At 38.3% G+C, this 22,781-nt stretch overlaps 2 protein-coding genes across 3 annotated transcripts in view; both read right to left on the bottom strand.

Moving 5' to 3' along the window:
- The window catches only part of BTBD10 (BTB domain containing 10), a 30,883-nt gene extending 22,106 nt beyond the window's left edge, over nucleotides 1-8,777 (bottom strand). The window contains exons 1-2 of one of the 2 annotated variants that reach the window (XM_084287809.1): nucleotides 8,710-8,757; nucleotides 159-317 (exon numbers count right to left, since the gene is read on the bottom strand). In XM_084287809.1, the coding sequence (XP_084143935.1) occupies nucleotides 159-259 (101 nt within the window). In that variant the 5' untranslated portion in view covers nucleotides 260-317; nucleotides 8,710-8,757. Of the gene's footprint in view, nucleotides 1-158; nucleotides 318-8,709 lie in introns of both variants that reach the window. The other variant, XM_084287810.1, reaches the window with a different exon arrangement.
- Nucleotides 8,778-13,207: 4,430 nt separating this feature from the next.
- Nucleotides 13,208-14,334, bottom strand: PTH (parathyroid hormone; the record flags this gene model as incomplete). The annotated part of the gene is made up of 2 exons (XM_084287497.1): nucleotides 13,208-13,436; nucleotides 14,249-14,334. 2 exons carry the CDS (start codon nucleotides 14,332-14,334, stop codon nucleotides 13,208-13,210), a joined length of 315 nt encoding a protein of 104 aa, XP_084143623.1.
- Nucleotides 14,335-22,781: the final 8,447 nt, after the last annotated feature.

Genomic DNA, 22,781 nt, shown 5'->3' with positions numbered 1-22,781 from the left:
AAATCAGTTAGGTAATATGTTTTAAAAGAATTAAGTAGCATTCCTTTTCAAAAGAACTATGAAATTTATGACAGGACTTGCCACAACCAGATACAGTAGCCTTTAGAATGGTTTTTTATTGTAGTTCTGAGATGCAATAGATTGTACATAGCACCTACCTTGAATGTTTACAAAGTTTACGAGGTCTATTATGCAATTTCCGATCCCAATTCTCTGGATCACTGGAGTTACTGTCATAAGGATGAGGCCGTCCTGCCATTCCACTGTAAGCTTCCTCACACTACTGCTCTCAAAAGCACACATGCAGCACTCACAACCTACATTAAGAGAGCAGTGTTTACCTTTAAATAATGCCATACAGGAAAAAAGACAGATGCATAGTTTAGTGTTGTTAGTTTTCATTGTTTAAAAATTACAGAACATAGGGTATTCTGAAGCACGACTTCTATATCATAAAACCATAATCTTTTACACATTTGGTTAATACCTGCACTAAAAAGATTTTGTTATAAGTACCAGTTCTGTAAGTGTTGGCAGATAACTTCAGCTTTTGCCACAATTAATTGCACTGTGTCCAAATAGAAAAGTCACTGGTTATAAAACACAAGGCAAACATCACTTTCTTTCAAACGTATGAACATAATTCAAAGAAACATGCCAATGTAAAAAGATTAGTTTTACAATTTGAGTGGCTGTCCAAAACGTAAACAGAATTAAGATTAACATTTTTATCTGAGTCCTTACTCCAAAATGGAACAAACAACACTACTGAGAAACACTCAATCCAATCAGTAGACTGAATTTTGCAGTAGAGACCAAAATTTCATAGAAAAATACAAATCATCATAACCCTACCCTTGGTTTGACTGAGGTACAATATTATGTTGAACACCCACTAAAAACTCACTACCAGGTAAAATAACTTTGTGACTGTAATTCAAAATAATCCAAAACAACTAGTGTTAAAGTCAAGCCTAGAAACAACCCTTTTGTCAAGACAGTTTTATAGATCAAAATGACCTGGTTACAAAAGCAATGAAGCAGCCACAAGTGACCAGCTGATGGTTCTATAGCACCTACAGTGGTTGGACTCAATGACCTTTGAGGTCTTTTCCAACATACATGACTGTATGATCTGGAAAAAACCAGTAACAGATAGACAAGCCTACCACATTTCTCTTAAATCTTAGGCTAAATATTTTAGAAACATCACATTCTCACACCCCCATAATTAGTATATTTCCATTACATTCTATGCAACTTATCCTTTTTGGAAGCAAGTCCCAAAGGAACTGAGACTTCTCCTTTAAAACACTGTAGCTTCTCAAATAAAGACCTTGTTGTCATGGAAAAGAGAAAAGCTCCCAGCTATATTTAGACCTGAAATTTTTATTACAGGGGAATAGTAGAGAACTAGCTCCTTAGAAATGTTAGTTGCATACCAGTTTTTCTTTCACGTTCCATTTTAACAAAGAAAATAGTATGAAATCTATTTCCCAGAATTAAATATTTTTTGCAGCTAAAATGAGTAAACGGATTATTTACAGTCTGTCCTGCAAATCCCTTATGTTCCTGTATAACCAAAATATAGATATTTGCTTAACCTTTTGTCTTCAGCACCATTCACATGTGAACTGCTGAGCAGCTGCTTAGTCACATTGTTAAAGCTGCAGCCTTTTATGATCTCCACCAAATGGTTGTTTTTTTTCCTGCTATAGTTTCTATAATTCCATACTATTTCGTTAGAAGACTAATAAGGTCAAATACAAAGTCGTAGAAAGAAAAAACATTTTATTAAAGGTTTAATGCATCAAAAATTATAGCAAATGCTCAACTTTCTCATGCAAAAAGTCCCAACGAGCATTTCAGTGTGTATTATACCTGGAAATTCAGGTTACCAGAGCACAGTCACTGCATGATGATAGTACATACTCAGAAGGTTATAGGATCTACGCTCTTATATCAAGTGTGTTTAGATACTTAAAACAAACAAACAAAAAAAACAACCTAAAACCTAGTTCAGAATGGAAAAAGTCTTATTAAGGAGACAAGAGAAAGGAAGCCTGGTTTACAGATGCAGAACCGAGTTCCTTCAGCAGCTGTCATTCAAGACACAGGCACTGTACGACACACTATTTTAATGCGCAAGCAATACAAAAATAAGGACAACTTTTATCCTGGATCAAAACAAATTGCATTCATTAGACCGAGTCACTCAAGCAAGATACACAGCAAGTTTTACTACTCGTGGCAACAGCAGTTTAGATGGAGAAGCACAGAGCACTCTCCACCTGGGACGACACAATTACTCCTTGGCAATTACTCCCACCTGGCAGGTCACCATCTCCCAGCTGTTGACTAAGGCAGGTACCTGGGGAGACTCCCTTCTTGCTGAAGCATGGCAGTGATAGGCTTGTGCAGCACCATACACACAACCTCACTTTCCAAGCTTCTGTTTGTTTCCACAAATTCCCTCTTCCCATCTGGAGCCTTATAAATACCTCATTCTCTCACATGGACCCAAACCACTGCCTGATCAGGCCCAGTTTGTCAGCTAGCAGCTAGGTCTTACTTATTTCATTAAAATAAGGACATCAGACATGGAAAAACAGCGGTTATTACAAAAACTGCAGCTGAAAAGGTGCTTTAAGGTCACTAAGTTTCGTCAAGCTTTCTGCCTTCTTCACCTTGTTCATTTAATTAAAGTGACAGGCTTGACATGAGGGTATAGTTCCACATGCACTCAAAACTTTTAAGTAGGATCACTTCCTCAATCTGCTTTGCTGTGCCGTGCCAGGTTTAAGCTATTACAAACAATAAGTGACAAAAGGTCAGAAAGGAGTAAACAGGACTGCCCCCTATTCCCTTTTCCCAGCTCAAAGCATGTGAAAAGCCACAGGAGAGTTTCAGCAATGCAGACTGCAGGAGTACCAGACCCACAGGCAGCTGACACTTGGAGCACAATTCTGAGACCAAGATCAACAACCTGAAGCGTCCAAAGTCACATCTTGTGAAACTTCTAATATAAATTCCCAAGCATACCATGCTAAGGACTTACAAACAACGTCTCCCCTGCATTCTCCACTCAAGGGGACCTTAACAAACAACACTCCTCTAAGAAACAACTTGTTATAGCAAAGCCAATTCTTCTCAAATGTTGTTGAGTGCTTTCAAGCTGATTATAAACAAATGTATTTTTTAGTTTTATTCCAAGTTTTAACAAACCCCTAGAACCGTAAGTAACAGAAAAACATCATAAGATTATTCTTATTGAAGATAGTTACTTTTTCAATTAGCAAATGCTGCATTGTGTAGTGTCTAACTAGTCCAGCTGATTAATTTTAAACACTTTTACAAATCCACTTTTTTCTGCAAAAGAAATAAATGCTTCAACCATGGTTAAAATGATGACAGTTTTTTGGGGGATTTTTTTGTTTGTTTGGCATAGATTGACATTGTGGGCAATACAGGTAATTTACACAAAAGCAAATCTCCTTGCAGAACACTCTGGCATTGGGTGTAGAACAAAATATAAGTGCAGGAGGACGTGGTCCCAAACACCACCCGGTGCCCCCCATGAAATCAAAAAAAATACCTGAAAAATGTTGGTAAAGGTACTAGAAACACATTAAAGAAAAAAATTGGATCTGAAGATCTTGTGTAAAACACACAATACTGGCATATTGGCTAACCTGATTGCTATTTAATTAGCTAATAAGCAATTTTCTAGGTGCAAATAGGGATTTCTGACCCCTCTGCAAACAGCTAACGTACTGAAAATTAGCACAAGGAGAAACTCTGTAGAACAGTACTGCTACAAATCAGGAAGCAGACAGATTTTCAAACCTTTCAACATAGCTAGAGCACTATAGATTTGCTAACATCAACTTGAAACTGAAATTGTTACTAATTTGATTTTTTTAGGCTATGGAATCACAGAATCACAGAATTTTCTAGGTTGGAAGAGACCTCAAGATCATCGAGTCCAACCTCTGACCTAACGCTAACAGTCCCCACTGAACCATATCCCTAAGCTCTACATCTAAACGTCTTTTGAAGACTTCCAGGGATGGTGACTCCACCACTTCCCTGGGCAGCCTGTTCCAGTGCCTCACAACCCTTTCAGTGAAGAAGTTCTTCCTAACATCTAACCTAAAACTCCCCTGGCTCAACTTAAGCCCATTCCCCCTCGTCCTGTCACCAGGCACGTGGGAGAACAGGCCAACCCCCACCTCGCTACAGCCTCCCTTGAGGTACCTAAAAAGAGCAATAAGGTCGCCCCTGAGCCTCCTCTTCTCCAGGCTGAACAAGCCCAGCTCCCTCAGCCGCTCCTCGTAGGACTTGTTCTCCAGACCCCTCACCAGCTTCGTCGCCCTTCTCTGCACCCGCTCAAGCACCTCCATGTCCTTCTTGTAGCGAGGGGCCCAAAACTGAACACAGTACTCGAGGTGCGGCCTCACCAGAGCTGAGTACAGGGGGACGATCACCTCCCTAGCCCTGCTGGTCACACTGTTCCTGATACAAGCCAGGATGCTGTTGGCCTTCTTGGCCACCTGAGCACACTGCTGGCTCATATTCAGCCGACTATCCACCATCACTCCCAGGTCCTTCTCTGCCAGGCAGCTCTCCAACCATTCCTCTCCCAGCCTGTAGCTCTGCTTGGGGTTATTGCGCCCCAGGTGCAGGACCCGGCACTTGGCCTTGTTGAACTTCATGCAGTTGACCTCAGCCCATCGGTGCAGCCTATCCAGATCCTCCTGCAGAGCTTTCCTACCCTCAAGCAGATCGACACACGCACCTAACTTGGTGTCATCTGCAAACTTACTGAGGGTGCACTCGATGCCCTCGTCCAGATCATCGATGAAGATATTAAAGAGGACCGGCCCCAGCACCGAGCCCTGGGGGACGCCACTAGTGACTGGCCTCCAACTGGACTTGACTCCATTTACCACGACTCTTTGGGCCCGGCTATCCAGCCAGTTTCTAACCCAACGAAGCATGCGCCAGTCCAAGCCAAGAGCAGCCAGTTTCTTGAGGAGAATGCTGTGGGAGACGGTGTCAAAAGCCTTGCTGAAGTCAAGGTAGACCACATCCACAGCCTTTCTCTCATCCACCCAGCGCGTCACTCTGTCATAGAAGGAGATCAGGTTCGTCAGGGATGACCTGCCTTTCATAAAGCCATGCTGACTGGGCCTGATCGCCTGCTTCCCCTGCAAGTGCTGCATGATGACTCTCAGGAGGATCTGCTCCATGAGCTTTCCTGGCACTGAGGTCAAACTGACAGGCCTGTAGTTTCCCGGGTCTGCCCTCCGGCCCTTCTTGTAGATGGGCGTCACGTTTGCTAGCTGCCAGTCGATTGGGACCTCCCCCGATAGCCAGGACTGCTGATAATGGAGACTGCTGATGATGGAGACACAGTAAAATTGCAGACAGACACGCAACAGGTTCAGGAAACTAGCAATGCACATAGTAGAGCCAATAGATGCACTCCAAAAACCAGTAATTAACATGTTTACACCACTACTTCAGGAGCTCATAAAAGAACGTATCATATACTAACTTGTGATAGCAGTAGAACAGATTGTGTTCAATAATATTTCAAGCATATTCATTTCTGTGCTACGACAAAAGGTAATACACAAGAGCACACAGCAGTTTGAACAACATTTAGGAAACATCCAATGGTGGACAGAAGAACACATATTTTTGTGAGATGCAGGGCTTGCATTCTTCAAGGTACCGCAGGTGGAAAAAAAATCTTGAGTAATCCTTCAGGAAAGGAGTAAAGTTAACCTCAAACAACTTTCTATACATTTCTAGCCAGACACATATTTATTGGGCATAAATGTAAGGCTGCAAAGCTCTGAAGCCTGGCTAACTAAGATTAAAATAGCCCAACTTTTGAGGCAGAAGCCCAGGAAGTCATTCCAGAATCAGGTGGAACAAGGGACTAATTGCTCCAGCTGTCAGTACAGAATACAACATGAAGAAAGAATACTACTACTCAGCAGTCTTACGGCTACTCAGATTTAAGCATTGGTCAGAAAGGCTTCCTAAAGTAGGGCAGGTTTCAGCAGCTCATCTGCTCTAACCAGCTTCATCAGTGAAATGCCCCGTAAAGCTGAACCAGGTTAATCAGAGGGGTCACCAGCTTGGACAAAACCTGGCAGTATTTGTGACAGGCAATCTTAAAACTCCCAGTTACTTAGACTGTACAGACTGTTTACTGCTCACTGCCTCTAGGCAAAGCACGAAAGCATAAACAACAAAAAACTTACAAATAAGATTTACTAGGAATGCAAGAACAGCATGATATTACATCCTAATTAAGGAATACAGTTCAAAGTACACATGATAATAATGCAAACACCACGTATCATGGAAACCCATACCTGCCAAGTGAGTTTCTTGCAAGCTAGCACAGACAGCAGCCACAACTTAGCCACACACAGCAGCTTTACGAGTCCTCACCATTGAAATGTTATCAAACTTACAATGATAAAAGCATAGCTAAGAAACATCCTTTGCAATGCAGTACTAACACTGAAGCTAGTAGGTCAAGATTGAAGCTTCTTTTAATGAGTAAGAAAAAAAAAAATCAATAGAAACAGTCACATGAAGCTGATATTCCCCCATTTTTATAGCACCATGAGTAACAGATACCCAGTGACTATATTGCAGGCTTTAGCTGTTTTATGGTCATATTATAAAGTTATCTGATATTGAAAACCTAAAAAGCAGAAGGCAGGTGATTTTTTCCCCCTTCTATATTAGGGTCCAATGAGTAAAATCAGACTAGGTTTACCTCTAAAATAAATAAATAATAATTTAAAAACAATGCATCGAGCAACTTCTAGACAAAATCAGAATCCTCATTGCAGTAGCAGCACAAAGTTGGGTTCTATCACTGCCATCACACATGGCTCAGCAACATAAAACAAAGAAAAGACATAGGACTTTGTAGCACGCCTCACCAACAAGGAGATGAATACCATAAAACAGGGGATCAGGTAGATTTCTTTGTCTACAAAGTAACAAGCAAGGTCTATAGCACTGATCACACCAGCAGTAACAAATAAGTCTCAGCAGCAAAGAAATCCCAAATATTTTTCCACAGTTTGCATGAATTCTAAACTAGCACTTGGTTGTATATGTATTCTTAAAAGCTACATGCATTGATAAGGAACAGTACCATGCCCATATTTAAGCAACACTGTTGAGGAAAGCAGTGCTGAAAAATATTAGCTCATTATGAGATTTTAATTCTTCTGTATACATAGAGGAGGAGATAACCCCAGTCTCAAGCATATAATTTAAGAAAGAATACAAATTGGAACAAAGAGACAGGAAAAAACAACAGTGATGACATTTGTGATTAATAAATCAGCCACACATCAACCATTTTACCATTTTCAAGTGCCACTGTGAATAAAAAAGGAAAACTGGGCTCCAAGAATGAATACAGTGAGTTACATGAGATAAATGTAACTGGATAAAACTGGATAAATGTGCTGAAAAATTTGTCTGAAGAACTGTGTGAAACAGCATCATGAGTAGATTTCAATGATGACCACAGACAGGACACCATTCACTCTAATGAATTTTTGGAGACAGAAATGGGACAAACATAGATGTAATATTTAAAGTCCCTGGGAAGAGAAGTTGTCTACCTTAACAGAGGAAAAAAAAATATCTGTGATGTTTTGCATGAAAGAGACCTAGTCAGAGACGATAACAGATTGACAAAACTAATGCAGTGGAAGAGTATTCCTTAACTACAGAGAAATGGTCAAAAATCAGCTAGTTCCTTTTAACTGTGTTCAAGGTATATGAGTTCAAATTAACCCCTGCAAGATGATGCAGAGGGATATTTTTAAATCAGATAAAACAAAACAAGTGCAAAGTGTTCGGTCAAGAACTGTCAACTGCGTGAAGCTGATAATTTGAGCTGCATTTCTGGACCATCTAGTTTAATAGCAAATAGAAAAGAGAAAAAGAGGGTCTTCCAGAAAAAGAATTATTGAAGGTGAAGCAGCACTTAAGTACTCCTTAAATAAGTTACCGAAAATGATTCACGAAGACAGAAGCAGACAAAAAATAAGTCAAACAAAAGATGACAGTCCAAAGGCTACTTTGGAAAAGCCAGGTTTTGAGCAGGTAGTTGAATTTTTAGAAGCCAGCCAACAGCGAGGGACAGAAAGATACAACAGACATCCTCTACTTCGGGCAGAGGAGCCAGGCAACTGACAGGAACAAACCTGGGGAAGATCTGAGACGGAGCTGGGCCCCAGTTCTGAACAGAAAGAGTTCTGGAGCGACAGGCGGGGTGAGATGGGGGATACAAAGGACAGGATGCAGAAGCAGAAAAAAAGACGTAGCGCTGGGCAGCTAACACATAGTTACACTGTGACAGCTTCACCACGGAGGGATTAAATATTTTTCTGCAAATAAGATGTGGTTATGTGGGGGAAAAAAAAATATATATATAGAAGATAATTAGTTCTGGCAATCCTAGGGCAGGCACAGCTCTGCTCGGGGAGCAGGGCAGGGCAGCGTGCGGGGCGGCTCTGCCTCCGTGCCGCCCTCGCGCCGCCCGTGCCGAGACCCACCCGGCGCTACCGCGACGCCCCTCTGAAGGCGCCGTGCGGTTCCCCGGGAGCAGGGCCGCAAACACGCCCGGCCCCGGCCCCCCCGCCCGCCGCCACTCACCCACACGGCGCCGCGGCCGAGCCCCCACCGCTGCGCCCAGGCCCGGCGACCACCACCTCTCGCGAGAGCCGCATCGTCGCGCAAGGGGAGGAGACGGTGGCGCTGAGATCTCGCGAGACTTTGAGGGCGCGCGGCGACGCAGTTGCTACGGGAGGGCCTTCCTCAGAGGCGGCGTTGGGGAGCGAGCGCCGCCCGCTGCTTGTGGTGAGCCGCTGCCGGGTAAACCCGAGAGACGCGTTTCGGCTTAGTGCGGTCCTCTGGGTTCCTCGGGCTGCGCCATCTGCAGTCCTGTTAGGAATATACTCGGTGACTGTGTCTCATTCCGTGATTCCCCTGCGGGGCTGCCATGTTCCGTGTTACGGCATCTTCAGTGTGCGCAGGTGCCCCAGCTGCTGGGGTGACACTGAGCCCTGAGCGCTCCCCACGCAGGGAGAAAATCAGGTACCACGCTCCAGCCGTGCCCATGTCTGAAAGCAACAGCCGTCTGTTTTCTAGGATATCCTTTATTATCACCACTGTTAAGCACACACATCTTTACTATCAGGTGAAGAGCTGAAGAACTTAAGGTAATGAGTGCTCAAGCAAATGAGAACTAGTGGAGGGTCTGGAAGGAGGAAGAGCAAAGCCATGCTGCAAGTTTTGAATGTCTGTCTGTTCCCCTTTGGGCATGGTGGGAAGCCAGTTTGGTTGCACAGTGGTTATTTTGGGGCAGCCCCATTGTGCATGGGGGCATCTCAGAGCCTCATAAAATGCTGTTCTAAGCCTCTGTTGGGCCAGACCTCCCAGGGAAATCATGCAGGTAAGAGGGAATTTCAATCTATATCCTGTCTATTCACCTTGAGCAGGGTTCTTAGTTAAGAAATCAATGCAAGAAATGCTGGAAACAGTAATATTATGGATTGCACATCTATTTAAGCGCTTAAATTGCACTAGCTGGCTTTTGGGCAGTGATATTGAAAGCTTAAGCCATTTTTAGCTGATTGTTATGAAAATGGAGAGAAGAAGATAAGAGCTTAAGAGGGAAGGTAAAAGAGGACGAGAGATGTCTGAATGTGAAGAAATACATGTGACAAAAATTCCTTTGGACTCAGTTATGTACATCTTAGCTATTGTGCAGTGAGTCATTACCAGAGTGACACCAGCCAAAGTAATATTTGTGATTCAGGTGGGAGTGTTGCAGAAATGTGCCTGATAATCTGAGTTTGGGTATTGTCAGACTTAAAGATGTATTGCTGTTGTTTATTTTTCAACATTACCAAGCCAGTGAAAGAAGTTGACAAATTGGCTATCAAATTCCAAAGACTGGAACTTGATAGCCAATGCCCTTTGACCCAGGATTTCTGTCATTACTATACCAAAATGCCCCATAAAAGACAGAAGCTTTGCTGCAGATGTGAATCCGTTAAATGAATTCTGTTTTCCATTCTTTACAGTAGCCACACAGAGGCGAACCATGCAGTTCTAGAAATCCATGGGTAAAAACAATGACAGCCAATGCAGGCTGCACAAAAGCATTTGAATGTGCTAGCTAGGTGAGGAGTCAGATGTTACACACTATTTAACAGTAAGCTGAGCAATACAAAACAGCAATATTTTCAGCAGCGTTAGTTAGAAGAAGCTAAGAAAAACAAATCACCAGCAGCAGGGTTTGCCTACAGATCTTAACCATTTGTCTAGATTTTAATTGGAGTTCTCATGATTTTAGCTTTGTTAATATTTCATGCCTTTTTTTTTTTTATGTGCCACTGTTTTTATTTCCCCTGAGAATGGATATTGATGTTAATGCTTGATGTTTCAGTGATGAATCATGATGAATCACAATTATATTTCTTTTTACTGATAATTTTATCTAAAAGAGGTGTGTACAGTAGATGTCCATCTGCACAGATGTTTGAGGTGTTTGAGGGCACAGGTCTTAGCAAAAGGCCTTTGTCAAACCAGAAAACAAGGTTTTCTGCCTTGGATGCATAGAAACTGCATTCTTCAAGGAAGGGATGAGGCCTTATAGAGACACTGTAGGACCGCATCTTTGGGAGGCTGATCCTATGGATGAGAAAGGATGTGGACTTACTACTTTTCTAACCTTACCTCACTGTAACAGGAGACACAGGAAGTCTCCATTGGTGGTCACATGCATGTCTGATTCTGTTGTGAAATGCGAGCAAACTTCAGTGCTTAGATGCAAATAGAAACGCTGGTGTAAATCTAAGGCAGGGAAAAGAGCTTGCATACACTGGAGAATCATGACTGAAGTGTCTCCTCCAGCAATGTTGTCTGGAGATTCGATTTTGGTTCATACTAGCTGACAGCTAGTATTTGGCCATGTGCAAGCTCAATTCTTTGCCTCTGGTTTACTGTTCCTGTAGGAAGATAGGTGGTCAATACCATTTGTTTCTCTGTACTGTTAATTCTTCCATAGATCTTTATCATGCCTCTTTTTATTTCTATTCTGGCTGCTGTTGTTACTATTTATAATCATACGTAGCTGCTTTAGTGGTCCTATTTCTTCCTAGTCCCCTTAATCTGTGAAACAGATAACCAAAGTTGCACACATTAGGCCAGGTGAAGATGAACTTGTGCATTGTAGGTAAACACCTTTATTTTTAACCATCAGGATGATTTTGTATGCAGGAAAGATTAAAGGAAAGATTTTTTTTTTTTTTGCATTTATATTGCTGTGATAAAATAAAATGGTTTGATAATCATGCCCAAAATGCTAAATAGTGACAGCTTAGTCAGTTATGCTTTCAAGTAATGTCCAAGAGCTTTTGGTCCACTTTATTTTGTAATACATATGTGCGACATAGGTACAAAAATGCAATTTTATTTAAATTAGCACAGATGTCAGATAAAAGAATAAATAGAAAGTGCATTTTAAGGCAATTCTACAAAGAGACAAGTGGTATGGAGTCATTCCCTGTGTGTTGGGCACACTGATGTGTACTGCTATGTCATCTGCTTGCTTGCTTGCAGCACCAGGGCCTTTAGATTAGTAAAGATACAGCCTAGATTATGAACTACAGTTCACTAGTTATGAGTGCCTTTCTAGCCTCCAGCAGATTGCATTTATATTTGTAATTATTTATGAGTTTTTCACTAGGCTCCCCAAGGTGTGCTAGGCATCAAACAAACAAGAAGTGATATGGGAATACACAGATGTTTTGGCAGCAGTTTAGAGCAGCAATTCATCTAGGTTTGAATTCTGGCAATGGCAAGTTTGGAGGAAACTGCCATTACTCCTGCCGAGAAAACAGTCTTGTTAGTCAGAAGTGGTTGAGCTCCTAAGCACATATTTGTATATACCATTCAAAATAATTTTGTATTTGCTGCCTTTTTAAAAAATATTTATTTTTTCCCATCTGTATTTATGTCCAATTATTTTTGAATCCTGCTCAGAGTTTTCATGTATTATATCTAATGGTTCTTGTACCAGATGTTGATTTCTACATGCTAATTTTCATTTCAGGGATTCAACAAACTGCGATCCCAATTTTATAAAAGTGTACATGTGAAATAAGTAATTTAACTTATGAGAGCCAGTAGTCTCACAAACAAACATTATTTACCCATGAGGCCTAAACACAATATGCAGAAATTCGTAGATAGATAGTTTATAGACTGAAGGATGGACAAATGTAAGTATTACAACATCTTTGTTTCAATTGTGATTGTCTGGTGTAGAATCCTTCCCAATTATATAGTTAGGGACATGAATAAATATGTGCTACCATCTCTGCTCCCACGGTTTCTGCAATTAATTATGGATTGTCATCCTTTGAAAAAGGGGAAGTTAATCAAACCTTCCCTTTGTTTCTGTGTTTTACAAAATTCCATTCTTCTATTTCATATAGAACTTGTTTTAATTTTATTTCATTCTACTTTAAACTTAAGCTTTACTTTCCTGCTTCTATTTTTCATATTTGCAGTCTTTAATCTGAAATTATTATCATGCAGCTTTTGCTATGCAATTCAGTTTCATCTGGTTTTAGGCCTTCTTCTGAAAATAAATGTGGATTTAAGTTTACATATTTTCATTAGTACAAAGTTAAAGTTTAACCCTTGGCCAGATGCATTTATGCACTGTTGATTAACAGGGCAAGTAGACCTAATGATTACAGACAAATGCTCTCTGTATAAGAGTGGTAGAACTGGTCTTAAATGATTTTTAGCTTTCTTATGGTGTTGTTTGTTTGTTTTTAATTTCCCTGGAAATTTGTAAGGTATATTAGCTATTTAAAAGATACCCAGAAATTAGCAGCAATGGTCATGGATGGCCTGTAAATACATTTTTTTTATTTGGCTGTGAAATGCCTAACTCAGTGGGGCTACAGTCTTGAAAGGAGCCTTTAATCGTTATTGTAGTTTGAATAAATAATAATAAAATGCCCTACTTGATCAGTGATCTACAGACACATGCTTACTTGGACAGATATAATGCTCTTGGTCTTTTCATTATGGCTTTCTTTTAAAGAGTACATCCATATAAGCTTTGTCCAGATCAATGTTTTTTTTTCTGCCCTGGTGCCCGCAAATTCTCAGGGAGCAGCCTCCGACTTCTTATCTCCCCCAGGATGATATCATCCTTGTTTCGAGGCCCCTGGGTCCTAGCATCCTCAAGGGCACTGTGCACATCCTGCAGTTTCATCTGAAGCCAGTCCTGTCTTTCCACAGTGTGTCGATGCTCTCCAAGGTTATGCATTAATTGCATCTCACTCACTGATCTTTTCCTGAAAGAAAGGAAGGCAAAGGAACAGATGCAGAGTCTTTTTGAATTCGTGATTTTCTCTCAAAACCCAGGCTTGGAAACTTTTGTAATGTTCAGCAATACAGAGCTGTACAACCTTCCTTTCTAATTTGTCAGAGATAGAATAACATCTGGAGAAGAGGAGGAAGGTGGATGGTAATTTTTAATGACAATAGGTATATTAGTCAGAAGGCATCAAAAATGGGAAGTAGTCCGGTTCCATGATAATAGTGTTTGTATATTTACCATTTATTTTATCTGTTGTAGTTGAGCTTAGGGCTTAACATGGCAAGAGTTAACTGATTAATAAAATTATGGTATTTGTTCAGAGTACTCTTCTATGAACACTAGAGTTAAGGAAGCATGGTTTCCTGTGGATTTGTATCTCAATGCTGATTGATGTTAGTGCCCACAGGTGAGGTCCAGCTAGACTCTTGCACAATAAGAAAGATGTTTTTCTATTTAGGATCCTCCAAACACGTAATCAGAATCACAGAATCATTAAGGTTGGGCAAGACCTCCAAGGTCATCTGGTCCAACCGTCCACAGTGATCTTCCTAAGAGAACACTTACATGACTTTTCTTCCTCCACTATTTTCAAAAAATGTTTAAGAACTCTGTGTATGAGATCTCTAAAGATGTATCTAGAAGACAGTGTGGCTGGCTGGGCCAAGGGGTTCAAAAACAGGGATAGAAAGCCTGACATACACATAAACTTATATACAGACAAACCATCTTCTCAAGAACAGCTAACATTATCCTGCAAAATTTCAAAGTGTATAATAATGTACTTACATCATTGGTCTTCCATCAGAGTTTGTAAAAAAGCATATGGCAGATAAAATCATTGCAGTCTTGGCCAGTCTTATTATAGAAGTCATTTTGTCTGCAAAGATAGTAATTAATACATGTATAAATCTGTATTTCAGGTAATTACTGTTCTAAAAAAGAAAGGTTGAAGAAAGACATCAGAGAAGTGACTTTAAAAGCATTCTTCTCATGAAATGGGTTAGAGTAAGGAATGCAACAGAAGAATTTAGTTCTATACTAAGTTTTGTGAGCAACTTACTTTGTAGGCAAGTCTAAAAAATTCTGTGAGCCTTAGCTGCTCTGCATCATCCTTATCTAGGTACCCATGTTTTCAATAACTGGCTGAAAAGCATTGTGTCCTTTTAGTACTGTTATTTATCATTTATACTTGATATGCTCCAAGTCTATTGAAATACTTATATATAGCTATGCCAGTGAAAAAGTTTTGTTCTTTTAGCTATTTCTTTTGTGTCATCTAGTTGCATTATCTTTAGAATGAAGAAGCTGACGCTCTTCTTGACAATTTTGCATAGTGTCATATCTCTACTGAGTTATTTCATTCTCCATTTAGTAGAGAATCTCACAATAATCTCACAATAGAGAAATGAGAATTAAGCCCTACATTTTTTCATTATAAATCCTGCCTTGCCAGTATGATTTCCACTCTGCTTTGTATATCATCATCAGTATTTCCACTTGGTTTGTACTTGAAGAATATTTGTTATTGATGATGCTACAGCAAGCAGGTATGACACAGACAAAATTTCAGTTTCCAGTTTGGATTTTCAGTATTGGCAGCCAGAAAAGCTTTTTTTTTTTTTTTTTTTTTTTTTCCTTCTTTTTTTTCTAGAGCTTAAGAAATTTGATAGACGGTAACATAAATATTAAAAATATAAAACTCCAGAATGCCATTCTTGCAATATTTTCTGCAGTTTCACACTAGGTCAGAAAAGCATTTACTATATGGCATCTTCCTTGATAGAATGAATGTGGTCCTAGCAGTTCATCTAAGTCAATATTAAAAATTTCTAGTTTACTGTGTTGGACTTCTGCATTTCAAACATACGGTTCAGATAACAAAACAGCTCGATCTTACATACATTCACTTTATCCGTAAGATACTATTTTTAAGTTTGAAAAGAAGCTGAAGTAAAAGCTGAATAAAGAATCAATGATAAAATCTTATAGGTAAGCCTTCTAGAGAACTTGGAAATAAAATATATACTTACCAGATACTATCTTAAACAGATTTCTCGTTTGGGTATGTCGGCAGATGACTGTCTCTTGATGTCAAGTGTATTTAAAGACTACTGAATTGGTTAGTGGGCCCTTAAATGTAACTCTAAAATAGAGCTTCTAAGTAACTTAGAAGCCCTTTTATTGTCTCAGTTGATGTCACTCTCAACACACACCCTCCTGACTCTCTTGTACCCACCCTCAGATGCTTTTGTTAATTTGGCATTTACAGGGAAAAGAAAGGTCTCAGCGAAAAAGTATCCTTGGTAGCTGTGAAGAAGTTTGACTTTTAAATTCAAGTCCCCTTTTACTCATAGATCTATGCCCAAGACAGTGTGATCTCTGAAGCTGGTTGGAAGGATTTGCAGAGAAAGCTTTGTGATGTTAAATGCAGGCAGTGGGTTAGTGATCTACAAATGCAGGATAAAAAATACTGAAAAGCTAATATGTGTAATAGTTGTGAGAAATAAGAATACTTATACCTGTAAGAATAGGTAACTGACACTTTAGGTCGGATTCCAGGTTTCTTTGTAAAAGAATATACCGAAGAGGAGCAGAAGCCCTGAGATGATAGAAGGTCATGTTTTTAATGAGAAACTGATGGTACTGAAAAGTCATTAAAATATAGTGTTAGAACCCCATTGCACCTACACTTACGGATATACCTGAATCACTCAAATGTGTTAGATAAAGTGGAGGCATTTGAAGAGGCTGTGATATAAATTAGTACTTTAAAAAATTTGGCAAAGAAATAAAGAACTCTGCCTACATTCTAAGAAGTAAAATGTGTAAATAATACTATCCCATATGTATGAATAAAAACTATTTTTGGCTGCATGATAGTTTTCGTGCAGTAGATGCTTCTTCTGATTTCTAGCGCATTTAATCAGGAAAAAAAATATATGTTTACATCTGCACACTTTAACACACCATTCGGAAGCTATCATTGCTTTTACAGTGAATACTATTTAGATTATGCTATCTATATACCTGTAGTATTTCACAAAAAGGCAGAACAGATATTTTATACTATTGAATTGTGAAGATGGTATTGTCATGGGGAAAGGAAGGAAACACAGAAGCTCCAAAAAAAATCCAAAAAGTGTTCATGGTTCCCTCAGTAAATAGTAATCTGAGAAGTAAAGAAATAATCCACTTAAATATGTTCAAGAGATCAGATAGAGCTGGCTTCCAGTATTAATCGGTTGTCAATATCCTTCTACCTACACAAATAAGAAAGCATACAGAGGTTTATGGGGATGATATATTTTCTTAGGAGATTTATATCCACTTCAGCAACTAACAATGCTAACCTGAAGGCTTTAGCGACTCAACATATAGCATGGGCATGACATTAAAAAAAAACATGCTTTCGTATAAACTGGTAGCAACAGATAGTGAAAATGGGCAATGAGCCATTAAGAACAATTGCAAAATGAGTATTAACAAACCTGAGCTGCAGATGTTACTCTTTCTATTGAAGTTGCATACTTTACAATGCACATGTAAATCTGGAAGAGACCCCAGGCTGGAGCCTTGAAAAAAATGAGACAGAGAAAGCACCAGAGTATATTGCAGTTGAAAATACTTCATTGACTTCAGACAGCTTAGAGTCTGTTAGTGCAGATGCCCTTAAGACGTGATTTTAGCTGGCTGATTTGAAGCATACGTAGTCTTTATAGCAACTCTGAAAAAGGATTGCTTATTCAATGTCATTTTTATTCAAAGGTACTAAATTTGTTGTACCAAAAATCTCAAGCAAAGATTGCTAAACTTGATCATTTGAAAGGAAGTTGCATGTGAAAAAAATATAGAAGACAAATTAGAACTGCAACATTTTCCCTGAATGAGAGAAGATACAAAAATAATAATAAAAAGAATTAAAAATTGAAATATAGATATACATTTGTTAACTAATAGAGCCTGTGATAGTTACTATATAAATTTTTCATTACAGTTAAATATTGCTTAATCTGTATATACTGAAAAAAAATATGTTTTGGACTATCCCTGATACCGAGAAATCAGGTTATTTGAAAATACTTATCTCATGTCATCTGTGTTCACTAAACATGGCATATCAAATGTGTGAATGACAGTTAGTGGACCAAATGAATGTAATTCTTTTACAAAATACTGTAATTGTGAACATTTTCCTTTGAACACAGTGTATTCACTGAGTAACTCTCAGCTGAAAATGGTGTTGAGCTCTTTTAATGTTTCAGAAAGATGAAGATTCATGTTCTGATTTTTTTTTTTCTCTTTCTTAATCATCCCTGTAAAACAAACAAACAAACAAAAAACAATAAAAAAACAACAGGTCTCTTTTGGGCACTACTTAATGGAAGAGGAGAAATCGGGGCTAACACCTGCTGAAATGCTGTTCCGTGGGAGGCTTAAAACCAGAATTTGTAGTCACTGTGGTATAAAGAGGTATATAAACTCTTAAGGAACAAATGCAAAAATAAAATCTCTACTGTGAAAAAGCATTTCATCATCCTTTGAATTTATAAGTGTGCATATAGATAATGGGTGGAAAAAAAAATCACAATTTTTTTAGGAAATTACCTTATGTTAGTGAGAATACATTTCTACAGCACACAAATGAGACAAGAGACAATTTTTGCTTCTCTTGGAACATGACGAGAAAACCCACAATGGATTCTGAGTTTCCATGTTCTGAAAATGGCAGGCTATCAGGCTATGAATGAGCCAATGTATAAAACCGGGTAGAACTGAATAGAGCAGTCCAGAAACTATGAACTGTTAGATATCTCAGGTATCTACCAGAGAAAGGCAACCAATTTGTCAGTTGGTTGCAAGGAATTGTATGTTGTTGCATTATCAGAGAGAGAGATGAAAACCTGAAGATGCTGAAATGACAGGGTGGGAGGGAAAAGATGACCACAGCCTATTCCTCTGACAAGTCTGTATCTTGATCAAAGAACTACCCTTCCTTAACCTTCCCTTATAGATTGTACAGATACTTTAATCAACTGCACATGAAAAAAACCACCGTGTTTCTTTGTTTGCAGGAGGCGTGACACCTTACTTTGAATTGGTACCATTGCATGTAATCAGACACTCAGGTTGAAGACAAGTGGAAAGCAATTAGACGGATTTTACAGCCAGCTAGGTAAACAATGGCTGTATTCCAAAAATACTGAATACTGAATAATCTACTTTGTAAAGTCTATTCATTTTTGTTAGGAAGAAGTATTATATTGTACCTTGAAACTAAACACATCCTGAGGTACATTAGTGGAATATAATACTTTCTAGGATTATATACTAAGTGACCAAGAAATATTTTCACAAATCAATTATATAATCTGGTGTATTAATATTCCTTAAGAATTCTGGATTCTAATCCCCTAGATTTAAGATTTAACTGTTAAAGTTATTTTTTTTCCATGTTATTTACAAAATCATTTTTTTGCCACTGTGGTTGTTCCGGTAGACAGTTCCAGATAAAATGTATTCTAACTGCAACTATGACTAAGAGAATATTAGTAGATCGTTGAGCAAGGGAACAGATCATTGGTGGCCCACTGGATAACTGGTGAGACAACCTTTCTAAATGTGTCCAAGGAATGTTCTGCCTTGACACAATGAAGATCCAAAGTGACAGTCAGTAAACTCTTTAGAACTTCATTTGATTGACAAGATTTGTGGCTTTTCAAATACCACAGCAGCATGTTTGGTAATTTATTTAAGCAATGCTGGGTATCTTCAGGTGCCTTTTGAGTTCTTGCAGCTAGATGAAGCTTCTACCACATGCCAATTTCCAATTAGATGAAAAAACCTGCAGACAAGTGAAAATCAAAAGGTGGTCTACCATGTTCATAAAATGTGTTTTTTGCAGCTACTGAAATTTGGAAATAATCTTTATCCAGTTACATAGCATTTTTCATCTGAGAATCAGAATGTTAACAAATCTCCCTGATTTCTTTATAAGGAAAGTAAAAAATTGATGCTCTTTGTTTCTGTTTTATGGAAACAAATACAGATTAAATGCAAAGATCACTGAGAAAAAGATTAGGAAGAAAACAGAAGCTGGTAGAGTCTAGTCCCATTCACCTGACTTTAACTACACATGGTTGCCTAGGGACTTAATCTAGACACTGTAATGGTAATTTTGATCCAGATTATTTTTAGAATTTTCACTGATTAAGTGAAACATGCAATGTCTAAATGGACACCCATTTGTGCTGTCAGTGTAACTTATCCAAGTTACATAATGGAGATACCCAGTTTATTACGAATTACTATTGACCTATCATGGACATGTCAGGCTTTGATGACATAATCATGAATGTATGAGTGTTTGCTCTTTGCATGCCACCCTATGTCATGGCTGCATAGAATTTCATATAGCATTACATGGCTGTTTTGAAGCCTAAATGGAGAGCTGTGCTTACCTCATCTCTTTCTCATGAGAAGAATCTGAAACTTGGAGAAACAGCCCAGAACATCCAGGAGGAATGCTAAAATGGCTGTTAAGCAAAGTCATGACGATGAGGTACATCTTATTTCCTACAGAGACATTTCAATGGTCAGTAACGAAAATACAGTTGTATAACTTGAATGTTAAGGAAGCTTTATTTAAATTTCAACTCATAGGTACTGACACATTGCTAAATAACTTTTAGGGAATTGTAGACTAAAGGTATAAATGTTTATAGAACTGTATATGAAACTATAGATATTACTTCACATGTTAAAGTTCTGATAAATTATTTTATAGTCAGTAATTACTTAGTGGAATATTAGCCCTGATGACAATGAAGCATGTTGTCAATGTCTTGCTGAATACATTGCTATAAAGAAGCATAGTGTACTTCATGACCTTTTTCAGTAGGTAAGAAGCTGGTACAGAATTCAAAAGTGTTGTTGGATCATCAGATTTCTGGGGTCAATACCAAATGGAATGGTATATGTATATGCATATGCAGACACACAGTCCTATATAGGCCACGGTGTTTATTGGCCTATTACTAGCTGTAAGTACTTGATTCAGGCTTGAGTTCCCATTTAATGACATGAAATGTAGTATTGCTCTAATGGGGCCTTGTGTTCTTTTTTGTTATCCTTGAAATTGACATGGCATTCCTGACAAGTGACACAAGGTGACCAGTTTTGAGAGTATAAGTAATCCCTGAAAATGCGCAGAAAATGCATCTAGCATTGATGACAGGGATGAATCTAAAATCCCCCCCCCCCTCCCTTTCCAGGTTTAAGAACCTCACTCAAGGCTTAAAGATTTAGGAACCCTCTCTTGAACATGTATCACACACACACACATTCTAAAACATTTTCAAATCCATTAAGACATCTACTAAAACAGTTCTGAGTAATTACATATTAGTATCCACTGGAATCTAGAGGTGGGAGCTAGGGAACAGCAGATACCTACAAGTAAGAGATTTGACCTAAAAAGACTGTTGTAACTGAATATGCTAGTTCTGCATAAAACAGCATTGACAACTCAGGATGACCCAGGATGGAGCAATGAAGGTCTGCATTTTTTATGCAGGTAGCCACATATTTTCCTATTCTTTCTACTGAAAAGGCATTTCAAGTTCATATTCCCATATTTTTTGCAGTCACTGCAGATGAGCAGATAGTATCCAAGCAAGCGATCTGGAGCGTGATGAAATCTCATGGGAATGATGTATTCAATTTACAAATGAAAAATAACATTTCAGACTTCTTCAGTCCAGTGAATGTTCTGAAAAAAAATCCTTCATAAACAGCTTAAAAACGTGGAGAATAGAGAACTGGCAAAAAAACATTGTTTTGTTTGGATTATGAAAGAAAATACTGTGTTAGGTGCTATGCAAACATGCAGGAAGATGGAGACCTTCTAATAACTGTTACTAAGGACAAAAATGTGTTGTATTGTATACAAAGTGTTTCAGTATTTGAGATGCTAATTATGGCAAATAAAATGTTTTAAGTTGTATGTTAAAGAACTTGTCCCAGATAATCAAATACTTTAAATTAAAACTTATAGATAGCAAACTTTATTGAAGATTAACTCAATTTGTTGTCAAATATTTTTACCTGAAGTATCTTCAAGTACTCTTTTAACTTATTTGTATATTTAGTCTGTATATATACTATGCTCTGAAGTAATAATATATTTTCTTTATTTTCCCTCCTTTATTTAGTCATTATTTTTCACTAAATTATTAACTTGATATTAATAATTGTCAATATCAAATTCTTGAATTAATAATTTTATTTTACAAAACTCAAAAGACATTTTAAATACTGCTTATTTGCATTTTATGTATATTTTAAATCCTTCCATATTGATCAGTAATTTTCTGAAAACTCATTTTTCTTCTTAAAATTTCCCGAAATGTCAGTACTAACATGAAATTCTTACAGTAACTATCATAATATAATTAGTCAGGAAGTCCAGCCCCTTATGTATTTTGACCACCAGTCACTTCTTTTTCTCCTTTTTACTTCATTCTTTTCTGTGGTTGGATTTGACAATGTAGTCTATGGTAAAATGCATTTTATGGTAAAATTCATGAGTCGCAGTGCTTAGCAGTTATTTGATTTTGTTTCTTTGTTTCTCTATGTTTCAGTCTCTATGTTCAGCTGGTGAGATAAAAAAGAAGAAAATGGTTTTGAATCTAAAAATCATCAGCCTGGCTTTTTCTATTATGATGTTCAGTAGAGAAGAATGTTATTACTCTAATGTAGTGGTAATTTCAGTGAATTACATGATACTAGTCAGTATGTCTCTTGGATCTTGCTTGCTGGCATATATATTTCTTCTCTATCACCAAACTACACAGTTTATCTTGATTTTCCTGATAAAACATTTAGTTCTCTGCTTAGCCTCTGCTGAAACATATTCCTAGGCTGCTTTTCTCCCTCCATCTGAAATTTACATTCCTTATCCTAGTTTTCTAGGCTTTTAGTAAAAGGCACAGATCCACACTTTGTTGCACAACATATTGTCATTTTAATTATGCATTTTGAACTAGGATACTAAGAAATCAAAATTTGCTTAGCTCGCATTATGCATAAGTGACAATATAGAAGGCTGAGTAGTGAAGGACCCAGTCCTATATTTCTGCTCTCATTTTCTACTACCTTTTGTTTTATATTGTAATCTTCCTATTTCTTAGCATAGTAAAGTGAAGGTGAAAATTAACCACTTCCATCTGTGGCTCTTCATCACCTGCCTGAGCAAGTCACTTCATTTTTCCATGCTTCAGAGTCCATATTAAAATGGCCATCCCTATACAGTCCTGTCCCT

This window comes from Netta rufina (genome assembly GCF_964035555.1).
Source record: "Netta rufina genome assembly, chromosome: 5".
NCBI lineage: Eukaryota > Metazoa > Chordata > Aves > Anseriformes > Anatidae > Netta > Netta rufina.
Note: the sequence above shows the minus strand (reverse complement) of the source record. Positions and strands in the feature narration are given on the sequence as shown.